This window comes from Zonotrichia leucophrys, chromosome 4A (assembly GCF_028769735.1).
Source record: "Zonotrichia leucophrys gambelii isolate GWCS_2022_RI chromosome 4A, RI_Zleu_2.0, whole genome shotgun sequence".
Lineage (NCBI taxonomy): Eukaryota > Metazoa > Chordata > Aves > Passeriformes > Passerellidae > Zonotrichia > Zonotrichia leucophrys.
Window position 1 is genome coordinate 1,659,258 of NC_088174.1, and position 26,391 is coordinate 1,685,648.

Below are 26,391 nucleotides of genomic sequence, written 5' to 3' on the forward strand. Positions count from 1 at the left end.
AATATACAAAAATACTAAATATTAAATAGATAAAGTGCATCCCAGGCCTGGAGAGATGTTCTGCAGCTTGGCAGGCCCAGCCCTAAGGCAGGTACAGCCCTAAGGGGTCTCAGCCAGTTCCAGACCCTGCACAGGGGCCAGGCTTTGCAGAAGCCCCTCTTGAAGCAGGAGACAGAGCCCTGTGCACAGCAGCCCAAAACCTCACTGGAGGAAGGCCAGAAGGTCCATGGCTGCTGCGCCAGCCTGAAGAATTCAGTGTTTATTCTGTTTCCTTCTTCCACGGTAGTGATAAAGTTCTGGTACATCTTGGAAGGCAAAGTGATCCCATTTCCTAGCTCAGCCAGACACAAAGACATGCAAAAGCTGGAATCTACCTTGAAACAAACCCCAAAGCCTGACACCAGCACCTGGCACCTCCAGGGAATTCCAGGAGCCAGAGCCCCCAGCAGAGGAGTCAGCTCAGCTCTCACACCCTGGTGGGAGCTCCCCACAAAAACCTGGGAGATTCCAGCTCTGGGAGCACAAACCCAGCCCTGTCCTTCCCCTCATCCTAGTGGGCAGCACAAAGGGGAAGGGAAGGGAAAGGGGAAAGGGGAAAGGGGAAAGGAATGGGAAAAAGAAAGGAACACCTTTATGCCAGCCGATCTGTGGAACAATGTTACCCCAAAATCTCATCCCAGTGAGGAGCTTGGCAGGGCTGCTCACACCAGGGGAGGGCCCAGGGTTGCACAGAACTCCATAAAAACCTGGGAATGTTCTGCCCCAAGGTGTCCATCACTTGGGGATGGACATCACATCCCTTCTGCCCCAAGGTGTCCCTGGGCACCAATAAAGGCAGAACAGTGGGTTTGATCCTGATCTCAGCCCCTGCAAGAATTCCTTTGTTTCTGTGTCTCCACAAGAAGGGCTCTGTGTGTCATTTGAAGAAGATCTGGTTTATTTATTTCCCATCTTTTCATCCCTGCTCTCCATTTTTATAGATCTATTGGCATGGGAGCTGGATACTTCAGCAAATGAGGTTAACCTCTGACCATAAATTACTGCTCCCTCAGGAGGAAGTGGCCATAAAAAGGAAACAGCCACAGCTCCAGTGGAGAGCAGCAAAGGCAGAGAGAGCAAGGGCTGTACAAATTACAAAACCACCAGCCCTGAAACCCTTACCAGGGCTGGCCATGCAAATAATAAAGTGTGACATAAACACACACAGAGCTGGACTCAGCCTGGCCAGAACAATCATTCAAATGCCAAGAAAAATAAGCAGCTTTCCCATTTTCCCTGGAGTTTCCTATATAATAGCTCTTGGGGACAGCACGTGGCCAAAGACCACGGGCAGCTGAGGAGAGAAATGATCTAATCATGTGTAACACTGCTTTTCACTGGCCTAGCATGCAGGGACAGAGGGCAAGGCAGCCCTTGGGAACATGGCCAGGATAAAACCTGAGGGGTTTTTCCACTCTGATGGGGGAGAAAGCCCAGCCAGGTGCTCTATCAGGTGTCCATTGGGATTTCCATGCAGAACTGTGGGCTCATCCCACAGCCTGTGCCTGGGATTTACCTCTCAGCTCATCTTGGGAGTGTTTAAAAGAATGAGAAAGTGATAAATAAGTTTTTTCTCTTTAACTGATCTCTGAGGCACCTCGGGCTGAGCTTCAGAGCATGGAGGGACCCCAAAATTGCTGCCAGAGGTGGGAAGTTGCACAGCTCAGCTGATGGAAGGGAGAGGAGACAGAATGGAATTCTGCAGGGCTGTGTAGATGGAGTTTCTGGATGAGGGGTTCAGGTCTCTGCCTGGGGCTGTCCTGCACCAAGTGTGAGCCTGGGTGAAAACAGCTCAGCATAGGAATAAACAGAACCAGGCATGTGGGAAATTTATCTCAGAACCTCTCCCAGACAGCTTCAAGAGTCCTTTCTGCTCTGCCTCTCATTTTCTTGGCTGATGGGAAGCTCCCTGCAGTTCTCTTAGTATATATTATGGGTTTATGTGGGTTAAAACCTTTTCCACATCAACATCTTGGCCAGCTCTACCACTCCTTGGGCTTTTCATTCCACAGGTGCAGAGGAAGGAATTGCTTCTTTTATCAGCATCTAGTTAGAAACTCCATTGGAAAAAGTAAAGAAAAAAAGTAATAAGGTGAGGTGGAACAGCTTCAATACCAGCAATGGCTAAGGGAACTGTGAGTTTCCATCCTGGATGGGAATGATGTAGGTCTTTAAATCCAGGGACGGTGAAGAGGCAGCAAGAGCTGCACTGAGAGCCTTGAGGAGCAGCAGATGGAAGCAGCAGGTGATGTGCTGGAGAGAAGGCAAAGGAGAGGTTCCTGTGTGCACCTTGCTCTGGAAAACCTTGCTGTGGGTGCTAAAAGCATCATGTGCCCTCCAGAGGAGCATGGGGAAGGTCACAGCAAAGAAATCAGGATTATTAAGCCAAAAGGCAGCACCTCTCTGGGAGCTTGTGCCAGGCTGGGAAACCAACCCTGGAAAAAACAATTTCCTCAGTGCCCTCTCAAAGGCTCCAGCCTGAGCCCCTGGAAAACAGGACAAGGGTGGTGGAGCGGATGAATCTCTGACAGGAGCCACTCTGGGTGATCTTATGTTCTGAAATGTTTCTGTGCTGAATGAGGACATCACTGGAAGCTGCCTCTCCCTCTCCCATTCCTGAGTTCCTTTCCCAGCTGAGCCTTTATTTCCTGCTATCCTTAAATATTCCCTGCTATCCTTAGATATTTCCTGCTATCCTTAGATGTTTCCTTCTATCCTTAGATATTTCCTGCTATCCTTAGATATTTCCTGCTATCCTTGGATATTTTCTGCTTCTCCACAAGCATCTAAAGGCAAAGTTTTAAACCTGCCTGTGCAGAAAGCCAGGAGGACAGTGGGAGCCCAAGGGAGGATTTGGTGCCTTTCTGCTGGGAGCAGCTCCATCCCTGCAGCCAGGGCTGTGCAGGCACACTGGAGCTGGCTGCTCCTGGCTCTCCTCCTGATTTCCAGCTGCTAAACTGCATTAAAATAAGGTAGGAGTGCAGCTGAATAACAGGACTTTTCATCTGCTACAGCTGCCAGAGGGATGTGGCCCTTGGAAAGGAGCCTCATCCAGGCTAGGGTGTCACAGGCATCTCTTATGAAAAATCTTTTCTTTAAGATTTTTCTTCCTGAGAAGCTGAGAGGCCTCAGGAACAAAATGCAAACAATGGTTATCTGCTGCTGTGGAATGCAACAGGTGCATCTGGGATTGGTCTCATGTGGTTGTTTCTAATTAATGGCCAATCACAGTCAGCTGGCTCAGACTCTCTGTCCCAGACACAAACCTTTGTTATCATTCCATTCCTTTTCTATTCTTAGCCAGCCTTCTGATGAAATCCTTTCTTTCATTCTTTTAGTATAGTTTTTATATAATATATATGATAAAATAATAAATCAGCCTTCTGAAACATGGAGTCAGATCCTCATCTCTTCCCTCTTCCTGGGACCCCTGTGAACACTGTCACACCAGGGAATGTTCAGTCACTATTACAGTGACATCCATGCTTTCCCTCCTTCTCCAAACCATTTTCCCTACCTTGTTTTTGTGTTTGGTGGATGGAGGAGTGACATCAGCACTGCTGTGAGATTGAAGCAGTAAATAATTCTTTCATTGCAGAATCTCTGCAATTGCTGTGCAGGCCAACACTTGTAATAAGCTACTGCCAACCTGGATGGCAAAAAACAAAAATTAGCAGCTGACTCTGGAATATTTCCCTTGTCATCCAGAGGCATTTCTTTCTTGATTCAAGGAAGAGGATAAAGAACAGACAAATCAGAGAACTGAGCTGATACCATGTGAGGATGCCATGATGTCACTTGTCAAAGGGACTTCTAAAATCCAGCCTGGCTTTCCAGGGTGAGGAGAAGGTGTCTGAAGCATGCTATTATTTTGTTAAGGATGGTATCATTTTCTTACATGATTTTGTCTCAGCAACAGTGTGGCCAGCAGGGAAGTGATCAATGGCACCCATCCAGTGCTGGGGGAGTTCAGGAATGGCATTTTGGGGCTGGAGTGAAGGAAAGGGAATGGAGCTGGGAAGGGGCTCAGCCTGGAGCAAAGGAGGCTCAGGGGGCCCTTGTGGCTCTGCACAGCTCCTGACAGGAGGGGACAGCCAGGGGGATTCGGGATCTTATCCCAGGGAACAGGGACGTGATAGGGAACAGCCTCAGATTGTTCCAGAAGAGGCTCAGATTGGATATTTGGGGAAATTCCTTCCTGGACAGGGCTGTCCGGCCTGGCACAGCTGCCCAGAGCAGTGGTGGAGTGCCCATCCCTGGAGGGATTTGGAGTCACAGGGATGTGGCACTGGGGGCACGGGGCAGGGGTGGGGAATGTTGGACTCAATGGTCTCTGAGGGCTTTTCCAACCACAATCATTCAGTGAATCTCTGATTCTGTGATTATTCAGCCATCAAGCTCCAGCACTTTGATGTTCCTGGAGCAAACAGAAAAACTCCTCTAGGAGAATTCTCAGTGTTTTAGCACAGGTTGTTCATTTCACTCCACAATTTGGGACCAGCAGCCCACGACAGACAACTCCTCTGTCCCTCAGTTTAATGGCACAGACATGTACAGCAGAACAACTTCTGATTGTGCCAATCTGCACTAATGGAAAACACAGAAAATGCTTGATTTTTAAAACCATTTTTGTAGAACAGCGTTAGATTTTTCTACAGCACCTGGGTGCTTTCATGCCTATTAAATTTTAATACAGCAGATAAAATTGGCAGAAATTACCTTGTGAAATGCTCCTTATTACATCTCAGTGTCAGTCTCTGCCTGCCAGATTCTGCTGCCTTGAAGAGGTATTATCTGCTACCTTCTGCATTTTGAAGAGTGCCTCACTCTGAAACAGTCCCATGAAAGTGGTGGGAGCACTTTTGTGTGCCTCTCACAGAGCACCAAACCCTGCAGAGCTGGAGCAATAAACCCAGCCCAGGTGGGGAACTGGGCTGGATTTTTTGCTAAGAGATGAGCTAAATTGCACCCCAGCATTGCACACCTCCAGCAATCATCTGGATGTGCTAAATTGCACCCCAGCATTGCACACCTCCAGCAATCATCTGTCTCCTTGTAAAGGAGGCTCGTGGCTATTTTCGGATCCTGCACCTTGCTTTTTCCACAGGGACTATCCTTCATTACACCCTCACCAAGGCAAGGGAGGGATGCTGCTGTCAGGACAGACCAGTCCCATCTCCTGCAGAGGCTCTGGCAGTGCTGGGGTTGGCTCCAGCAGATGGAAATGGGAGACTTTCCTGAAGGAAAGGCTGGAAGGGCAGCTGATTTCCTCAGTGCTCTGGGAGAATGCTGGGAAGGAAGAGGCAGATCCTGGCCCTGCAACAGCCTCATCCCACCCTCGGTGGCTCTGCAGCCTCAGGAGGAGCTGCCGGCTCCATGCTCTGCAGGCTGAGGGTGTCCCCAGGGCAATCTCACCTGCTCAGTGCCATGGGCAGAGAGCAAAGCAGGGCAGTTTGCTCCTCTGAAAGGCACCCCTGATGCTGTGGGGATGGCAGAGGAGAGCACTGCGGGTGGAGTAAGGGTGACACACTGTGTGGACACAGAGAAGTGCAAGTCCTCCCCTCCTGCCCAACTGTTTTTCAGAGGTTTGGTCCTTTTTTTTTTTTGAAATCTGAGTGAGGACTGAGGCAAACCCAGAGCAGTCCCAGTGGAGATCCCCTCTGGGCCCCTCCTGAAGAAAGGCTGAGGCTGCACTTCCACACCCAGCACTCCCACCTTGGATGAAGCCAGAGCAAGGGGCAATAAATCTGAGGATGTCCCTGGATTCTGGAGAAGAGGAGAAAGCTTTCTGTGACCTACTAATTGCTGCCACAAACCTCTGAGTAACACACAGCACCCGAGGAAATGTGCCTTTAGCTGCAGAAAATCCCTCCAGAAAATCCCTCCAGCAGCCAGTGCGGGCTCAGCATTGCCTGGAGAAATGCAGCAAGTCTAAAGCTCAGGGAAAAAAAGATGAAGCAGCAGTTTCATGGTGTGGTTTCATTTTTAAACCAGGCTGTGAATTTAACCCTTATCTGAAAAAAGTACAAGCTCAAAAGGTGGATCTCAACCCTCCCTGCCAAACACAGCAGCAGAGACTGAGGCAAATGCTTGGACATGGAGATGATAAGAGAAGGAAGCAGAGAGGAGAAATGCACAAGCCAGTCCTCAGAGCCCACCTTGCTGATTTTTAAACCCTTGTTTTCCTACTGAAAGCCCTTGTTATTCCACCTCTGTCATTCAGAGTAGGAAATCCCTGCAGTGTTTTCCTTCTTCCTGGTGCCCAGAAGACAAAGAGCCTCTGTGCAGAAGAGCCTTGTGACACTGTTAGGGACACCAGGGCTTTTATAAAATCTCTGTTTGTTCCTTAAAGGCTGGGAGATGGCAGGTGCCTGGCCTGCAGAGAACACAGCGTTTGGGGGCTTTGAGGAAAGAGGAGCAGCATGTTTTTACCTGTGAGCTTCACCTGTTAGTGAACATCATGGCAGGGAGGAGCAGCATTCCCAGCCATGGGCACAGGTTTTACTGGGCTGCAGCTCCAGTTCAGCCTGCCACGGCCCAGCCCCATGCCAGGGGGCCATGGCAGGCTGCAGTGCCACTCTTCTCCTGTTTCATCCCAAAGCAATTCCCTCCTTGCTGGCAAATGTGGGACCCTGCCAGGCTGAGGCTCCTTGCTCAGGATAATCTCAGCCCCTGTGTCACTGCAGATCTGGAGCATAGCTCTGGTGGGAATGAGGGTGAATCCTCATCCAGCTGTGCAGAGGAGGAACAGGACGTGGAGACCCCAGGAGCACACAGGTGAGCTGTGGAACAGGAGCAGTTTGGGTCCCACTACTGAATCAGAATGCCCTGACAGGGAGATGGTTCCTGCCATCCCACCTGCCGTGGATTGCCAAGCAAATTGCATCTATTTGTCAACTGTATGGCAGTTGCCTTCTGTTTAGCGGGCAGTTTTCCTTATCTCTTCCACAACTGGGGAGACACCTGCTGATAAGAGGGCATTGAATGTCCCTGCATGGCTGATAAGAACTGCAGCATCCCATTGGGAGATGTGAGCCCAGAGGGAGGAGCCAAGCATTCCTACCCAGATATAATCCAGAGGTTTGAGACACCAGCACGGCTTCTCCACTGGATTCCCCAGAGGAACAGCAGCTGCCTCTCCTTCCCCTGGATCTTCAGAGGAAGAATCCATCCTTCTCTACAGGATCCTGCTCCAGCAGAACCACCCCTGACCCTGCAGGAGGGCTGAGCCACAATTCCAATGGGACTGCTGCCAACACCCTGACCCACAGGGTGTCAGGCTGGGTTCTGACTCTGTCAGTGTTGTTCTAGTGTACTGCATTGGTTATTTTATCCTTTTTTTTTTTCCCTTCCGTATTAAAGAACTGTTATTCCCTGCTCCCCTATTTTTTGCCTGAGAGCCCCTTAATTTAAAATTTATAACAATTCTGGAGGGTTTACATTTTCCATGTCAGGGGAGGGTCCTGCCTTCCTTAGCAGACACCTGTCTGTTCAAACCAAGACACCCCCTCTGACATCCCACTGAGTCTGAGTCTGCTGAGGCAGAAACCTGGGGAAGGAAGAAATGGGAAGAACATATCTGATTTTTTTTACAGCCCAAGCAGCAGAATGTACTCGCTGAGAACAGCAAGGTCTCACCAGCTTTTTTCTTGGGAAGGAGCATCCAAGAAATGTGTGCTTCATCTCTGGAATTCATGGGCTGCAGCAAGGGCCTGAGCAGGGCTGGGGACCCCTGGGGACAAAGGAGGGCCTGTTGTCTCCAGCCCCATACCAGGCTGCTCCTGAGCACTATTCCTGGCCCTGCACTGACTCATTGCTGACCTTGCTGGGAAAGGCTCTCTCATCCAGCCCTGCCTGCCTGCAAAAGCCATCATGGTCTCCTCAGATTGGATTCCACTCAAAGCATGGATGATGAACAAAGATGGAATATTTCTGCCTTCCTACAACACCCAGAGCCTGGGGTGAACAGGAACTGGACAGACAAATGAACCCTGCTGTCCTCCTATAAGCTCTCCTTGCATTTCCTCCTTAATTTTCCAATTAAGTGTGTCAGTGTCTTGTTTTTGCTGTGCCCCAGGGCTGCACCAAGTCCTCCCAGCAAGAGGAATCACCACAGCCTGGAGACAGGTGTCCATTTTCCTGAAGCACTTTCTGTTTCTATCCAGAGCTGTTCACAGCTGCTCTTCCCAATGTGACACCTGACTCCAGGTTATGAGCTGGCCTTGGTGGGAGGGGAGCAAAGAAGGCAAAGGTGGTGGAGCCAGGACGCATTTGGGATTCCTGCTTTGAGGTTCCAGCCTGGTGGCTGCAGCTGCTGACCCCTGCAAGGACAGCACTCCCAGCTCAGCCTTCCTATTGCAGTGGGACACAGCCACATTTGGGGGAAACTGCACCATAAACAGATTCCCTCTGGCACTTATTCCAGCCTGTCCTGACAAAGGTGAAAGGATTTTTAGAATCCAGTTTATTCGCTGCTAGTGATGTTTCTTCATGTAGGTTCAGAGCCAAAATTCATTAAGGGCAGTGGGAATCTCCCCATTCCCTTCTATTCACTCCCACTGGCTCCAGTTCAAGCTTTTATTCAGTCCCTCTTGGTGAGGACAATGCAGATCAGTGATGGCAGCTCCACTATCAGGCTCTTTGTGCCACCATGCCTCATTTCTCAAACCTTCAGCACAATGTCCACTTGTCCTCAGCAACTGCTTCCTTTCAGATCTCAAAAATAAATAAGTCCATGGAAGAAACATTTCTTTTGGCCCTGTGCTGGCTGAGAGCTCATTTGCAGACATTTTAGTTTTGGGAGACAGTGTCCCTTTGATTCTCCCCACCATCTCAGCACACCAACCTGCTATTTTTGCCTCATGGCTGCACTGAGTCATGGAGCTCGTGCTGGTTTGCTTTGGAGCATAAAGCAGGGATGATCCCAGTGCTCAGAGACAGGGAGCATTGACTCGTGGAATCTGACAGAGCCGTGGCAGCCCAGGCACAGGAGGGCTGGGCATGTTCCTGGGGCACCTGCAGCGGGGAGAGAGAGCAGTGCCATCATTAATGACAGTGCCATCATTAATGACAGAGCCATGATTAATGACAGCCACACCACAACTGGGTGGGCACTGGGACTGCTGGGGCTGAACTGGGACAGCTGGGGCTGGATGGGACTGGGACATTTGGGGCTGAACTGGGACAGCTGGGGCTGGATGGAGACTGGGCTGGATGGGGACTGGGACTGCTGGGACTGAACTGGGACAGCTGGGGCTGGATGGGGACTGGGACATTTGGAGGTGAACTGGGACAACTGGGGCTGGATGGAACTGGGACATTTGGGGCTGAACTGGGACATTTGGGGCTGAACTGGGACAGCTGGAGCTGGATGGAGACTGGGCTGGATGGGGACTGGGACTGGGACTGACTGGGACAACTGGGCTGGGACTGAGACATTAGGGCTGAACTGGGACATTGGGCTGAATGGAGCTTAGATTGACGGACTGGGACATCTGAGGCTGAACTGGGACAGCTGGGACTGAACTGGGAGCTCTGGGGCTGAACTGGGACATCTGGGGATGGATGAGACTTCAAAGTGTGAGAAAAACTCTGGGGGGACTGCTGGGGGTGAACTGGGACAGCTGGGGCTGAACTGGGACTGGGAGCTCTGGGGCTGAGCTCCTCTCCCCACGGCCTGGCAGGGCAGGGCAGTGCTGGGGCACCTCTCACCCTGCTCCAGATGCTCCCTGTGGCCCCTGCAGTCACCAAGGCTGAGGGAACAGCCAGGAAAGCTGATCCAAACCTCCCCAGTGTGGATTAGGCAGCAGGAGGAGGGGCAGCATTTATAACACTGGTTTTAAACCCTTCAGAGCCAGCACTGGTACGTGGTAAGAGCTGAGTGATAAACTGGTGCCATTCTGGTGCCAAATTAAAGAGTTCACCGCTCAGAGCCTTGTGCTGTTGGCTGAATTAACCCCAGCACTGCTGGGACTGGCATGGATGGGGTTGGATTAATGCAAACCACTCGTGGTTTTCCTGCCTTGCCACTGTCCAGGCCCACCTGTGCTTTTCCTCCCTCCCTGCACTCCTGTTATTTGAATTATCTCACTGGAGATGTGAGCAGGAGCCTCCAGAGGGAAGGGAATGTCTGCAGAGCACCAGGACACAAACCATGCTCCTCATTCCCAGTCTGAGTGGTAAGAAAATCCTGCTTCATACCCACAGAGAGAGAAGGAGTAAGAAGGGAATTAGAATCCAAACTAAAATAAATAAAACAAGCATTCTTGGTCGCTGGCTGAAACCCATTTCTTCTCACACTTTGAAGTTCATACTCTGGCAAAGGAAAACCCTGCACACAAAATCTGGCTCTGGCTGAGGTCAGTGCTGGGAGAAGGTCTGCATGAACGTCCCTCACAGGGCTGGGATATTTTCCTTACCTGAAATGCTGTGTGTGGATGGAACCTGGCTCAGGAATTTCTTCCCCATTAGGTGAATATCTTTGTCTTCCTGCCACAGACTCTGGCAGAACAAAGAAGATCAAACCCTGTGCCTGTCTCCTTTTGTTGATGGCTATTTATTTTCCTTACCATTGCTCTTGTTTTGTTCTCTTGGCTCAGGAGTCTGGCTGCTGCTCCAAACCAGTTAATTCTCTCTAAGAGCTGCATGGGCCCAAGGCCTACATTATATTTATAAGCTGTAAGGATCTCCCCAGGCAGACTCAGAAATAAAGGATTCCAGCCAAGCAGCTACAAGGAGATGCTCCAAAACAACCTCAGAGAGGGAGCACAGGAGATGGAACATCAGCCATTCCCAAATGCTGAATTTTAAAGGAACACTGCAGCTCCTGCAGCCATGGGAGGGGAGGTGAGTGTTCCTCATCCTTTCATCTCCCATGCTCACAGCACGAGGAGGAAATGTGCTGCTTTCCTCTGCCCTCTGCACATGTGTTTGAGGAGCTTTTCACTCAGGCTGGTGGAGGGAAGGGCAGCAGGACAGGCTGGGGATGGGTGCCCATGGATGCAGGAGGGACAAACCTCAGCTGGACAGGGAGGGAGGGATGGAGAAAAGGTGACAATGAGGAAAACTCCTCATTCTCCACAGTTTTTATACAAAAATAAGATTTCTTGCAGTATATTACTTAATCAATATTTTACTGTTGTTAGAAGTGACTGGCAGGCCTCTTCCACCTGTGAATTATTCATAAAAACCTTTTTTATTTTTCCTTCTTGCAGAAAGCAGAAAGTTGCCAGTGGCTGTGTGAGCTCCTGTCCCTCCCTGTGCCACTGCCACCCCACAGAGGCCACCAGGACGTGCCCATGGCCCTGCTGCTCCCACAGCTCCAGGCCTGAGTGCTGCTGGGAGCCTCAGCAAAGCTGGCCAGGAAATGTTTTTCCCAGCTAGAGAAACATTTTGTTCCCATTCTGTGCTTGAGCCAAATGGGGTTTTCTTGAGGCCTTTTTTTCTTTTTCTAAACAAAGGGATAAGTAAGCAAACACGTCTGCAAGGAGCTGATTGCAATGGCCAAAGCTCAGGCACTGGACTTGCTGAGGAGCTTGGCAAGAGGTGAAAATTCAGTTTTCTGACCCAAACCAGGCTCATGACTCAAAATCTGGCACCCAGGACATGGCCAAGCTGCAGGCAAGGCTGGGATGGTGCTTCCTTTCCCTGGAAAGTCCGTCCCTAGCTGAAGTCACTCCAGCCAGAGCACTCCCACAGAAGGTTTCTGTTTTGATAACATGCCATTTTCCAGGGAAAAATATTTTTATCTGCAAGCTCTCCACCCTGTTTGCCCACAGAGTGACGATGTGAACGCGGGTTTCCCTCCCCAGGGGCTGCAGGATTGTGCAGGGCCCTCAGCCTGGGCTGCGGGCAGGGGCACACCCAGCCCTGCAGCTTTCCTGGGAATCTGGGAGCACTGCTGGCACTGCTCTGTTCCTGGGGCTGGGCTGGGCTCTGTGCCCTGGCTGCTGGTGGCTTTGCTCCTGTTTGTGGAGCACATCCTGTGTGTACCAGCACCTTGCCTGTCCTGGAGGGCAGGAATGCCCCAAGGCAGCCTGGGCATCAAATAAACACCAGCTGAGCCCAGGGGCGGGCAGGGTTTGTCACAGAGAGCTGCAAGGCACCTTGGCAAGGTCCTTTCCTCTCCCAGCCCCCCTGCCAGGGCTCAGTGTGCAGGACATGGGACACTGTCAGTGGCTGTGACACTGTCCCTCCAGAAAGGGACAAGGATGAGCACACAGGCCACAGTGGCAGCCTGGGCTGCCAACTCCTAAAAGCTGTCACAGGCACTGGAACCAAGATCACCAACATGGAGATATGACCTTCAATGCCTTGTTTTGTCCTCCTTGCTTCTTATTCCATAGGCAAAGCTCTGCTCGGGGAGGCCACCCCAGCTCAGCCCAGCTCAGCTGGGTCCCAGATCTCTCCAACTGCCTTGGAGCCCCTTTGGAGAACAATTCCACCCTAAAGGCTGTCATAGGCACTGAAACCACGATCACCAGCATGGAGAAATGACCTTCAATGCCTTGTTTTGTCCTCCTTGCTTCTCACTTTGTAGGCAGACCTCTGCTCGGGGAGGCCACCCCAGCTCAGCCATGGCTGAGGGTCCCAGCTCTTTGCAGCTGCCTTGGAGCCCCTTTGGGGAACAATTCCACCCTAAAGGCTGTCATAGGCACTGAAACCACGATCACCAGCATGGAGAAATGACCTTCAATGCCTTGTTTTGTCCTCCTTGCTTCTTGTTCCATAGGTAAAGCTCAGCTCAGGGATGCCACCCCAGCTTATCTTGGTCCCAGCTCTCTGCAGCTGCTTTGGAGCCCCTTTGGAGAACAATTCCACCCTTCAGAACTGGCTCTGACATCAAAGGCACCCCAGTGCCCCCACCCCACAGACAGGGCAGAATCACCCAGCTAAATTCAGGATTGGGGGCTGAACCCCTCTGTGCCCTCGGTGGCTGAGGGAGCCAAGCAGGAACCTGGCAGGGAGTTTGTGGGACAGGGGCTGGGTCAGGGGAGCCTGGCCCTGAGTGCTGGAGCTGGGCCTGGGAGCCAGCCCAGAGCTGCACAGCTCCTCTGGGATGGAGATGTTTTACCTTCACAGCTAAACCAGCACAGGATGCAATTCCAGACCCCATCCACAGCCACTCCCTCTGTCCCCCTCCATGGATGAGCACCAGGAGAGGAGAGAGATGAAGGGAAGGGGTTCCAGCTCTGGAATTGCTCCGTGCCAAGCTGGCAGAAGGCACCAACATAACACAGGTAATTCTCTGCCAGGAAGGATGGGAGATACCACCAAGGGTGACCAAGCATCTCCTGGGTCAGCCAAGTCCTACAAAGAGCAGATTCCATACCTTGGAATTCCAGCCAAACTCCTGCAGGAATTTCCACCCCAGTGGCCTGGGACACAGACACAGCAACCTGCACTCCCCCATTTTTTAATTTTTGTTATTATTTAGTTATGGTCACACCGCTGCAGCTGCTGGGTGCCTTGCAAAGCTCCAAGTGCCTCATGAGGAAGGGAAATGACCTTTCCTAGCCCTGCTTCTGCTCCCCTGAGGGTGGCAAGGCTGGCGTGTGTTAATATTGGTGAGGAGCTCTGAGCTCCTGGGATGGAATACCTGTGATGGAAAATGAGCTGGGTGATTATGAGGAGTTCTAGCCCAGTTAGCAAATGGCTTTTCCCATCTGTGTGAGCAGAGCAGGCTGCTGTGCCAGGGAAGTCTGCTCTCCTTTGGAAAGGCTCTAACAGGTTGCTCCAGGCACTGGAAGGTGCTCAGGAACAAATTGTGTCCTTCTTATAACTTTAATTTTGCACATTATGAGGGGAAAATAAAGTATAAAAATATATTATAAACTCAGGACTGCTTGACCAGGTTCTAATACTGAATTCCTTGTGAAACAACACACTAGAGGCATTTAATCTCAATTAAAAGATCAATTACATTTATCAACAGATAAAAGATTATCTGGGGCATTACACAAATACAACACAAATTATTACCAGCTGGTAGGTAACCTCTAATGCATTTTTAAACACTTCCCCATAAATTACAAAGAAACTACAGTCTTATAATTATGTTAGAGTTTTGATTCTCCAGTTAAGTTCCTATGGGATTGGTCTTTACCATTATCCATAGTTATTTAGGATTCCTTTACTGTAACCCATATCTGAGGAAAGTTGTACGTCCTAAAATTTAATTTTAGGCATAGAAAAATGCAATTTTTCATCTTGACAACGATCTGGGCATTTATATGAAGATCATGTTGAGAAAAGCATTCATGATTTAACATTGTGCATGAGAAATGAGGCTTCTTGTTCATAAACCTGGAAATATCTGAGGCCTGGGTTCAATTTCTTGTTGAATTTGGGACATTTCTACAGCAGGTGTCAATCCTGACCTTCTGAAGTGTCCATTTGCATTTGGGATTGTAACTCACAGAACCAAACCTGTGTCTCCCTTTGCTCCAGTGCACGGCAGTGAAGAGCTCGGAGCTGTTATGGGCATTAAGGATTTAGATTTTGGATTAAACTGAGGTGTGAAAAGGCCCTGTCACCAGCCCCATGATCTCCATCCTGTAACAGTCTGGTGCACCTGCTGGCTCTGGCTTTTCTTTTGCAAACAAACTGAGCAAGAGGAGCAAAAAAATGCAAAACCAACCCCATCTCTGAGCCCCAGGGACTGGCAGTGCTGTCCTGTGAGGCTCTGCAGGTCCTGCAACACCAGTGACCCCAGGGGCTCACCTGATGGGATTTGGGTTATTGGCACTATTGGGATTATTTGGATTGTCGGGGTTATTGGGACTGTTGGGGTTATTTGGATTATTGGGATTGTTTGGGTTATTGGGATTATTTGGGTTCTTGGGACTATTTGGATTATTGGGATTGTTGGGGTTATTGGGGCTGTTGGGATTATTGGGATTGTTTGGGTTATTTGGATTATTGAGATTATTTGGACTATTGGGATTATTTGGATTATTGGGACTATTGGAGTTATTGGGACTATTGGGATTATTGGGATTGTTGGGGTTATTGGGACTATTTGGATTATTGGGATTGTTGGGGTTATTTGGATTATTGGGATTATTTGGGTTATTGGGACTATTGGGATTGTTGGGGTTATTGGGACTATTTGGATTATTGGGATTGTTGGGATGATTTAGATTATTGGGATTATTGGGAAGGACAATCTGTAGGGGCAGCTGTGGAGCTTCCAGCACTCTCTCATTCTCAGTGCTTTTACATTACAAGACACACGTGATATTTGCACTGGAATAGCAGCACAGAAGAGCTCCCTGCTGGTCACCTCAGTGCTGGCTGCACTCCAGAAGTGTCCCTTGCATGTCCTGGGACATCTCCCGAAGGTTTGTGACACTCAGAGCTGTGGCTGGAGGAGCAGCCCTGAGCAGGACTGGGCAGTGATTCCCAGGGTGGGGGGAAAAGGAGGGACATCCCTGTGGCTGGAGTGCCCATCCCTGTGGCTGGAGTGCCCATCCCTGTGGCTGAAACCCTGCCTGGCATGGAGAGGGCAAAGGCACAGGGCAGGATGGAGCCTGGATGTGTGGATGAAGCTGGAGACAATGCCCAGATGAGAAACCTGTGAGGGGTCAGGTAATACAGATAACATCACTGGGATTTCCGGAAACCCGATGCAAACCTGGGATTTTCTCCGTGCCCCAAGAGCGAGGGAGGGTGGGTGTCCTCCATCCCAGCAGGGCACAGGGAGCAGCACCAAGAGCCCAAATTGCTGAACACGGGGTGAAGGGGCCCAGAGAGTGGCTCCTGCAGGACACAGCCCATGCTCAGGTGGTGTGTAAAGGACACAGCCCGTTCCTCAGGTGGTGTCTGTGGGACACAGTCCATCCTCAGGCGGTGTCTGTGGGACACAGCCCATCCTCAGGCGGTGTCTGTGGGACACAGCCCATCCTCAGGTGGTGTCTGTCCCCTCCCCAGAGTCCCGTTCCTCAGGTGGTGTCTGCAGGACACAGCCCATCCTCGGGTGGTGTCTGTCCCATTCCCGCTGTCCCACAGCCCGAGGGCTCCGTGGCCGGGCCATGCCACCTCTGTGCCCCGGGGGACGGCGGTGCCACCTGATCCCCCGAGCTCCAGCTTTGCAGGGCCGGGCGGTGCCGGCAAGCAGCCGGAATTCCCTTCTCTGCCCCATCTCAGCAGGAAACCCAGGAGCTCTGTGAAATGACAGGGAGGGAGAGAGAGAGAGTGAAGTCCCCTCGCCTCGGCTGGTGACGTCTCTCCTTCCTCCTTTTTTTTTTTTTTTTTTTTTTTCCTGTCCCTATAAAGAATCTCGGGCTCGCATCAAACTTCCCTGCGAAAGGCTCGGCGAGGGGAGGGGGACAGGCAGAGCCCGAGCCGGCCATGCCCCGGCCCCGCCGCCCCGGGCAGGTGCCCCCGGGCAGGTAGAGCCAGCCGGGCTCCTGTCCTGCCGGGCCGTCTGTCCTTCCATCGGCACCTGCACCTCCCTGCAGAGCCCAGCTCACAGCAGCCTCTGCCACCTTATTTATCCAAGCTCCGCCGCCAGCAGCAGCGAGTGCGGGAAAGTTTTTGCCAAACTTTTTGTGGTGTTTTTGCTTCGCTTTCTCACCCCTCTGCGCCAGCCAGGAGGCTCCTGAGGTTCCCCCCGGACACCGCCGGGATTGGAGAAACGGGGGGGAAGAGGAATAAGGGGGTGAAGGAAAAAACCCAGAACCTCGGGAAGAAGAAGGGAAGGCGAACACAGCCCGCAGCCCCAGGATGAAGCGGTGAATGGTAACTGCGATCAACAAGTGGGAAACCCTGCGCGCCTCGTCCTGCCCGTGCCTTCCCCGAACTCCTCGCAGCGAAGGAAGGAAAACTTCTCCGAGGGGCTCGGCTGCCTCGGGACCGGCCCCGGGATGCTGCCCCGGGCCCTGCTGGCCGTGTGTGCCCTGCAGGGGCTGCTGCTGCTGCACGGTAAGAGCCGGGGCTGCGGGCAGGGGTGGCCCGAGCGGTGCCATCCCCGGGGGCAGCGCTCCGTGATGCTTTATTGCGCTTTTCCCCGCTTTCTGTGCTCCTCTGGGAGGTGTCATCCCCCTGAGAGCCCCAGAGCGGGCAGGTGTCACCGCTCTGTCCCCAAAGCCGCGGGGTTCACACCTCTGTTAAATCAGGAAATAGAGGTAAAAATCCTAAACCTCCTTGAAGATGTGGCACACCAAGGTCAGATTTAATGGGTATTTCCCTGGTACTATCCCCGGGGGCAGCGCTCCGTGATGCTTTATTGCGCTTTTCCCCGCTTTCTGTGCTCCTCTGGGAGGTGTCACCCAGCTGAGAGCCCCAGAGCGGGCAGGTGTCACCGCTCTGTCCCCAAAGCCGCGGGGTTCACACCTCCGTTAAATCTGATCTTTGGAAATAGAGGTAAAATAACCAAACCTCCTTGAAGGTGTCGCACACCAAGGTCAGATGTAATGGGTGTTCCCCCTCGAGGTTTGGCCGCTTGGTTAGAAATAGCGACTTGTGAGTGCTCACCGATTTGTGGCTTTTTCCCCTCGATGTGGGAGGGTTCCTGGTTGTGTTTGATCGCTCGAGGCAGAGCTGAGGCTTTCAAAGGAGGAGCTGTCTGGGAGCACCTGGGCTGTCCCGCTGTCCTGGGGCTCATGGGCACAGACATCTCTGACGGGCATTCTCTCTGACATTCCAGTTCTGATTCTTTGATATTTCAATTTTTGAACATTGGTTCTTTGATATTTCAGTTTTTGAATATTGGTTCTTTTATATTTCAGTTTTTGCATATTGGTTCTTTGATATTTCAATTTTTGTACACGTGGTGCTTCTTCACTGCCTTCCCCACCTCTAACCCAGGTGCCAGGTTAGATCCCCTGCTCTCCAAAACTCATTTTCCTTTGCAGCAAACTCCCTTTTCCCCCCAGATTTATTCCCAATTTTTGCTGCTATCAGAAAAGCCAAGAGGCAGGTTAATGAGATTTGGGAGAGCTTTTCCATCTGCCGTGTGACTTTTCATTATCTCATTAAGCATGAGGATTTTGCTGGATTACTGAGCTATTCATTCATGACGCTGCAAATTGTGTAAGGGAGATGGGCTCTTGTTTATTGGGGAATTCCTTTCTGACAGAAAGGACTTTTTCATTTTTTTGGGTAGTGGATGTATTGCACAGCACGAGGCTGTTGTTCTTCAGCATATTATATTTTCATAGTTAAGTGGATAGCTTCTGGAAACACTGTGGAGCATCGCTGTCCTTGATTTTCTTGGATTCATTCAGGGATTTAATGTATTCCTTCTGCAGAAAGAGACTGACTGGCAGGCACAAACCCTGGGGAATCTCACATCTTCCCCACAGTTACCTGCAGAATAAATAACTGAGCCTGGGGTTGTGCTCCAAAGGGCTTGTCCGGGAAAAGCTGAAGCAGCAAACCTGGCAGGTGGCAAGGAGCAGGAATGCTCAGGATCCGTGGTGTCCCCAGGGAATGTGTCCTGTGCCAGGTGTGCCAGCAGTGCCCACACCTTGGGCAGCACCTGGAGCAGCCCTGGGAGGGTTCCTGAGCTGTCTCCAGCTGGCTGACACGTGCAGCAGCAGCAGCAGCTGTGTGCTCTGGGAGCCCCAGCCTCTGCACAGGCTGGAAAAGCTGCCCAAAATCCAGTGTGGATTTCAGAGGCATAAATCACCACAGGATTTGGGGGATCAGAGTGGGATAATAAAGAGGGGTTGGGAGATGGGAGAAAACGTGGTGTGCCCAAGTGTTCCTGAGGCTCAGGGTGAAGTGGAGCACAGGGAGTCCAGGGGGAAATCCTGGCTGGACACGCTGCCCACATTTCAGGGCTGCTCAGGTCCTTCCTCACCAGGTTCCTTTCCATTTCTGCCCAATAACCTTGGAATTTGGTCCGGATTCCTTCTGCCATCAGTGCCAGGCACAGAGGAGGCCAAGAGAAGGCAAAGTCCTGTGGCAGAGGGAGGGAGGCAGGAACACCCCTGTGCCCAGAGGTGCCGAGTGCTCAGGGACCTGGAGCAGCCCTGTGCATGTCAGGAGCTTGGCTCATCTTTAGGAAGAGCTAAAACACCAGCACAGCCTCTGGGTGCCCTCACTGGGCTGGAAGCCAGGGGATGTAGGGCCAGGAGGGCTGAGGATTTGGGATGGCACTGGTGTTACTGGGGAGCCAGCTCCTCACCACCTTGCCCTCAGTGCTCCTGAGCTCAGTGCAGCTCTGCTCCACCTCCCCAAGCCTGGATTTGCCCCTCAGTGTAGGTAAACCTTCCCTGGGATCTCTGTGGCCAAAGTTAGGCAGGGCAGTGCTGAGAGGCTGACTCTGATTCCAACCCAAACAATTCCACAGCAATGCAGAGAGAAGGAAAGCTCTACAAGTGTGAAAGCTGCTCAGCACCAAGGCATCGACTCCTCTGCCACTTTTCCCTCCACATTCATCCCCAGCAATGAAATTGATGAAATTCTGGCCATTACATTTATCCAGGTCTCCCTTGGGGAATTCCTGACTGATTTGTTGCTTTCAGCAGGGGAAAGAGACTATACAAGCATCATCCCAGTGATTTCCCACCTTATTCTAAAATACAGCTCTAAACACACCTTTAAATTGCCTCCTTTAGTTCCCTGAGTATCAATAAATTTCCATTTTCCTTTTGCTCATTGCTCAGCTTCTTCTCAGCTCCTCAGAGCTCTGGTTGGGGTCCTGCTGCTCAGAACTGACCTCTGATTTAATGATGGTGCAGGTGCCAACAGCTGGCACAGCTCTGAGCTGTGGAGTGGGGTGGTGCATAACCAGCCCTTGCAAAAACAATCTGCAAAGAAATTCTTGCACCTTAAATTGTGCATGACGAATTCAGTGTCTTTTACCCACTGACATGATCACCAGAAGGTTTTTAATATCTGAGCAATCCAAGGCACTTTTTGGGTATTGGAATAAACTCAGCCATTTCAGTGATTTAACACTGGAAATTATTAAAGATTGAAGAATAAAAATCAGGTCCTGCCTCATGGCTTTGAAATGAAAGCACGTTTGAAATTGATTTTTTTTGTTGTTGTTTAATTTTGCCATGTCTTCTACAAATTGATTATACTGGATGGGCAATGAAGCTTGTTAACACAGAGATTTCAATTAAGCCATGGATCAGGAGATAAAAGCTTCAGGAGCTTGGATTCCTCCTGGTTTTCCAGCCAGGATGGTCACAGAGGGCAGCAGGATCAGTGTGGCTGTGCCAGGGCAGAGGCACTGGGGGTTGTTTTCCCAAAAAATGTGTGTCCTAACTGGTGTTATTCCCAAACATTTGCTGTACTGTGGGAAAATGTTATAAAAAGCCGAGGAGCCTTTTTTAGGCTGGTGATATATGAGCCTCCTGCTGAAGCTGCCACATTCGAAACCAACTGGAAATCTCTTTATACCAATTCAGCCATTTAAGGCAAGGAAAAAAATGTCAAGTATTTCTGAATACTCCCTGAACTTCCAAAAAACTGTATTGTACCCAAAAGAACACTGAGAAAATGAACCAGATTGTTTGTTGAAGGTTTCCGCTGTAAGAACTTGCTGCATTTTCTTTAAAACTTGTACAAAATATTTATCTGTGGGCATTGGTCTGCTCTGTGTAAGAGCAACGGGGACCATTAGGGTAATTTCTGCCCTTTCACCCTGGATTATTAATTTTATTATAAATTATTTATTTTATTTATTTAAATTATCATTTTATGATAAATTACTTGTACAAAATGAGAGCTCAATCTACTGCACTTTGAATTAATATCTCAGGTTGGGCTGAATACTTATGTTGTTCATAATAGAATAGTAATATATAACATATAATATATACTATATAATATATAATATATACTGTATACTATATACTATATACTATATATACTATATAATATATAATATATAATACATAATATATAATAGACAATATATTATATATTACATATCATTATATATAATTATATGTATAATTTATTATATTATTATATATTATATATTATGGTTATATATTAGTTAATAATAATAATAATAATAATAATAATAATAATAATAATAATAATAATAATAATAATATTTTAAATAAGTTTATGCACACAAGCAAAAGGTTTCCAAGTCCCACAGGAGATTCCTCAGGTACAGCAGGGGAGGGTGATCTGAGCTTTTTGGGGGTCTCTCCCAGATCAGCAGTGCAGTTTGGAGGAGGGTGCAAACCTGGTCTGTCCCATATCTACTGAGGGATGATTCACATCTATTCACACCTGGTCCTTCCAGGGACATCTGCAGGGTGTGATGCAGGAAGGGTCACTTGGGCACCAGAAAAGGGACAGGGGGCACAAAGAAGATGCTCTCAGGAGAGTTTTGGGGGCAGCAGCGTCCACCTGGATTTTTTAAAGGTACCCAGGAATTTCCAGGAGGGCAGAGTTGGACTCTCAGAGTGAGCACGAGGAGCAGCCTGGAGCGCAGCCCCTCTGAGCTTCACCTGCTCACTCTGGAATTCCTCTGATCCACTTTTCCTTTCCCTCCAAACCAGCCTGATGGCACTGGAATGGGAATTAGGAGTGGGAGTAATGAAGGGATATTGGAGTATCTAAACAACAGCTAGGATTGAAATAAATGCGTGCAGGTGCTTTCCTTCAGAAAGCAGCTCTGATGGCTGGCAGGACACGAGGGCTCTGAGTGCCCACCAGGACATCCCCATCCAAGTGTCCTCAGCCACAGCCCCCAGGACACCTGGCTGCCCAAAAACACCTGGGTGAGATGTGTGTAATAGAGAACTGAGCTCCCCATTAGGCACCTCGTTAATTTTTCATTTTAAGGCTGCAGAGAAAAGAGTAGAAGCTGCCAAAATCCACCAGTCAAGGGTTTTATCTGGAAATGGCATTTGATAGAAGGCTTGCCCAGGGAGCAGAGCTGGCACTCATCAGGAGCAGGGCAGGATCAGCACAGACCACAGGAATCAGGGTTTCTGCAGGACCTCAGAGGCTCAGCCAGGAGCTGCTTCCTCCAGTGGGGAGGAGGAAGGACCAGGATCAGCCTGATCCCCTGAGGCTGTGAGGGGCAAAACTGATGGGTGCCCATTTTGTGGAGATTCCTCCCTGGCACTGAGCTGCTGCCCTGTGCCACTGCTGACTTCTGTCCCTACCAACACTGGGACACAGCTCTGCTCTCTGCTGGACAGGGAGCACTCCGGGAACTGTTTTATGATGGAGAGTGAGTGAGTCTGTGGAAATCCTCATGAGTCACTCCAATACCCTGTCCCCAAGCCCCTGGATTAGTCTGACTTTGCAGCACATTCTTTTTGTCCCCACTACATCCTACACCCCTCTCCTGCTCTCCCCCCCTTTCCTGGATGTCTCCTAAATTCCCCTCAGGGCTCAGGATTCCTCGAATTTTTACATTAGGAGAAGCCAAGAGGAATTTCCCAGCCCTTCCACACCAGGGCTCTGCACAGTCTCTCTCCTCTGTCCCAAAATGAATTTTGCCTTTACAATTCTTCCTGGGGCAGAGATTTCTGAACAAAACAAAGTGGGACTGCTTGAGTCCTGCAGTTCAATCTCTTGTTTTCTGCCAGCTCTTTGTGTTCCTGCTGCACTGACTTTTTACAAGAAATCATTTTTGTGAGTCCCCCCAGTACCTGGAAAAGCAGGAGGGGTCACATCTCAAATATGGGATGTGCGTGACTAGGGCTTTTGTTTTGGGTCTAAGCAGGAAAGATTTAGCACTGAGTTTGACTGAGTAACAAGGAAAGAACCTCATCTAACCCTGCAAATGCTGGAACTCTGAAAAAGTCACTTTTCCTTTGTGCCCTGCAGGGAATGGCACAAGCACGTGGCCCTCAAAGTTTCAAAATTCAGCCAAAACCCGAAGCGAGGCCCAGAATGTAAAGGAAATATATGGACCAGCCTTCTATTTTCAGATCACTTGCCTTTGTCTTCTTCATTTCCACATAGGTTTCCTTAGATCTTCCTGTGTTTTTCTGAACTGTGGGAACGTGATTGCCAAGGAAGTGGAGAGGGGAGTTTGCAGCCTTGCTGGGATTGTTCTTGATTTGAGGGTCAAGGAAGCCTGACCCTGTCATTACCTGTTCCATTTTTACAAAATCACCACGAACCCAAAGCACCTCAGCCAAAATGTTTGCTTCCTTAGAGCCCCCAGCTCAGGAATTGCTCACCTGGAATTCTTCCTCACGGATACAGCGGGGTCAGCTTGCAGGAAAAGCAGGAACCACCACGGGGCTGCTTTGGCCATTGCCCCACAGCCCTGAGGAAAATGGGATTGCTCACAGGGGCACCCCACACACACACAAACAGCTGAGCTGGGAGCTGCTCATCCTGTTTGCTCCTCGTGCAGAGCTCATTAGCTGAAATCAGGGCTGAATAAACTCATTCAGGACTCCAAGCAATTTCCTCCCAGTGCCCAGAAGCTGCAGTGGGGATGGGAGTGTGGGATTCTGCCCAGAATCTCCTCCTCAATCCCCTCACAGCTTCTGTAAAGGGCTCTGCAGCAATGGGGATCATCCTGAGCCTGCATTTCCCTGATTTTAGGACAGGGGTCGGCGTTTCAGACCTTTAATGTGCACACGCCTCCTACAGACCTCCCCAAGAGCTGTAAATGTGATTTTCCCCTCTGTTCTCCTCTCCCTGATGCAGCTGGCAGGGGCAGCTCCCCCAGGAGCCACCACACACACCCCACAGCAGCACTTGGAAGCCCTTGGTGAGGGCAATCCTGGTTCCAGGAGCAGGGAGAGCTTGGAGCAGCTTGCCCAGACCCTGTGGAGCAGGGAGGTGCTGGAAGGAGGGCAGTGAAGCTCTGGGCAGCTCCTGCTGCAGAGCTCCAGGTGTCTGTGCCTTTCCTTGCGGGACAGTAAATGCCACAGGTGCCCACTGGGTCACTGGACAAGCCCTCCCCTGGGGAAGGGCACCCACTGCTCCTGCTCAGTCAATGATCATTTACAGACAGGAGGGAAAGATTTCTGAGCTTCCACTGCTTTGATTCCTCACCCAGGAGAGAGAATAATGCAGAACACAGGTGTGGGGAGAAATGCTTTTCCCAGCTCTTTCTGAGGCAAGATCTCTTTTCCCACCTCTTTCTGACCCAAGATCTCTTTCTTCAGCTCTTTCTGACCCAAGATCTCTTTCCTCAGCTCTTTCTGACCCAAGATCTCTTTCCCAGCTCTTTTTGACCCAAGATCTCTTTTCCCAGCTCTGTCTGGATGTGGATGAGGCAGGCACTGGTGTCACCTCTCTCTCTCTGCATGACACAGCAGCACTGAGCCTGCTTGGAAGGGGTTTGTTACAATTAAAGAATGATTCAAGTCAATGTAAACAATGATGTCAGCCCAAGGACCTTTAAAACACAATTTAAGCTGTTACACACTGTAAAGCAGAGAGAATCAGGTAACCTTTTGGCCTGCCACATTTTTTTCTCTGGAAATGGATCATGTCTGAGTTATTTTCATGTTCACACACTCGGGACAAGCTTTGCCTCTCGCTCACACAGGTTTAAGGCTGTGCTTGGCTGAAGACAATAGCCTGCCTTTGAATTGTCCATTGTATGGCTCAGAACATTGATTTTCTTCTGGCTGTTTACACATTTTGTGGTGGAATCTGAGGGGAAAAAAGGCAGACTGAAGGCTGCTCCCTCACTGCATGTTTTATAAAGGTAGAGATCTTACTGATATTTCTGGAAAAGTCTTGATTTGCTTCACTGTGAGAAAGCAAAATAAGCTGTTTCTTTTCCAGTGGTGAAGGAAAAACAGAGTGTGCCTGAGCCTGCGGCAGCCCCCAGTTGTGTGAGGCAGCACAGGAACCCTTCCTGCTATTCCTCACATTTATTTTGGCTGCACAGATCATGGAGATTCCCATGTTTTAAACAACTTCCCTTTATTCTGGGCAGATTTTCTGTGGGGTAAGGACAGAGCAGGAGGGTTTGGCTCAATAGGAATTCCCAGAGAGAGGATGAATCCCTAAAATCCTGTGTCAGCATGAAGGGAGCAGAGTGGGGCAGAGCCTGGCAGCTCCCTGCTCTTGGCCCATCTCATTTTGGGATTGCCCCAGCTCATCCCACCCTTTTCCAAGGATCATGGCACCTCTGGGAAGGCAAGGCCAGGTGTTACCACGAAGGCACAGATGACTCTGTGAGCAGTTTTATTGCTTCATCCCCTGCTCCATCAGCAAGGAGATAAGCCAAGGCTGCAGAGTGATGGGTTTGCAGCTTTGGAATGGCTGTGGTGTTCTCACAATTGGAATGTTTTCCCCTGGCTCTCCCAGGCAGGCAAACAGACATGAGCTCAGTTCTCTGGGTGAGCCTGGGCGAGAGCAGCCCTGCTCTGATGGGAGAAGTGCAGGGTGAAAGGAAAGACCCAGCTGGGACATTACTGGGATGGAGGCACTCCCTGGGAAGGGGAATTCAGGAAAACAGGAGCTGCTGAGCAGGGCTTGCCAAAGGTTCCCCATCCAGCTCCAAACAGTTCCATCAGGAATTCTGCCATTGTTTACAAGGCTAATTTCTCCTTATTATTCCTATGGGGTTGTTCTGATCTGATTTATCTATTCTGATCTCTGGTATAAATCAGCCATTTTGCCTTTTTAATTGTTGTCTACTTTGTATGTGAAAAGTAATACTCAGACCCATCTGGTGAAATACCATTATTAATTTAATTTGATAAGTCATAAAGTCACGAAGCCTTCTTCTAGTGATGCCTCAGGTTTAGCTTTTCTATTTTTCAGATTCTGTGCTGCTTTAGTGTGTGGGTCTGGGCTTCATATGAGGGGATGGTGAGCTCTGTGCACAGAGCAGGGAGCCAAAACAATTCCTGCTCCAGCTGGGACCAAGGACAAATGATCCAAATCTCAGCCCAGGAGCACAAACACCGTGGGCTGAGAGAGAAAAACAAGCAGGGTGGGACTGCCTGGGCTAAAGCTGGAATGGGACAATGAACTGCAAGGTGCAAATGGAGCAGAACTGATCAAAGTGAGAGACCCCATGAGCAGTCAGGGATTTTTGTGACCATTTTTGTTCATCTTGGGTGCAGCCCTGGCTGGGCTCTTGTGCTGCCCAAGGTGCACCCATGAAGGAGATCCTTTTAATAAATCCCTACTTTATTCTTTAGCTCTGCCCAGCCTCTGTTCTAGGTCAGCCTCCACAAGGCATCACTGGTTACTGAGGTTGCTCTCTCTGGAACTTTGTGCACAACCATGGTGGTTTTATTGCTATTAAAAATAAACCACCAGCCTTATTTCCTAATGTTCTGTGTGGGTGTCAGAGCTGAAGCACAATGTCAGCCAGGGCAGGCTCCCCAGACAGGCACCACGACATCCCACAGGTCTACAAGCACAGGCAGATGCTCCCTAGAGAAAGGTTTTCCTTCTCCCATCCCAGCAATATGTGCCCAATTTGTTTTAACT

The 26,391-nt window shown here is 50.0% G+C and overlaps 1 protein-coding gene across 2 annotated transcripts in view; it reads left to right on the top strand.

Annotated features, from left to right (window-relative positions):
* The first annotated feature begins 16,326 nt into the window (after positions 1–16,326).
* LOC135447866 (vascular endothelial growth factor receptor kdr-like) overlaps positions 16,327–26,391 on the top strand; it is a 132,329-nt gene continuing 122,264 nt past the window's right edge. For both annotated transcript variants that reach the window (XM_064713032.1, XM_064713033.1), the window contains exon 1: positions 16,327–16,962. In XM_064713032.1, coding sequence (XP_064569102.1) covers positions 16,905–16,962 — 58 coding nt within the window. In that variant the 5' untranslated portion in view covers positions 16,327–16,904. The remainder of the gene's footprint in view (positions 16,963–26,391) is intronic.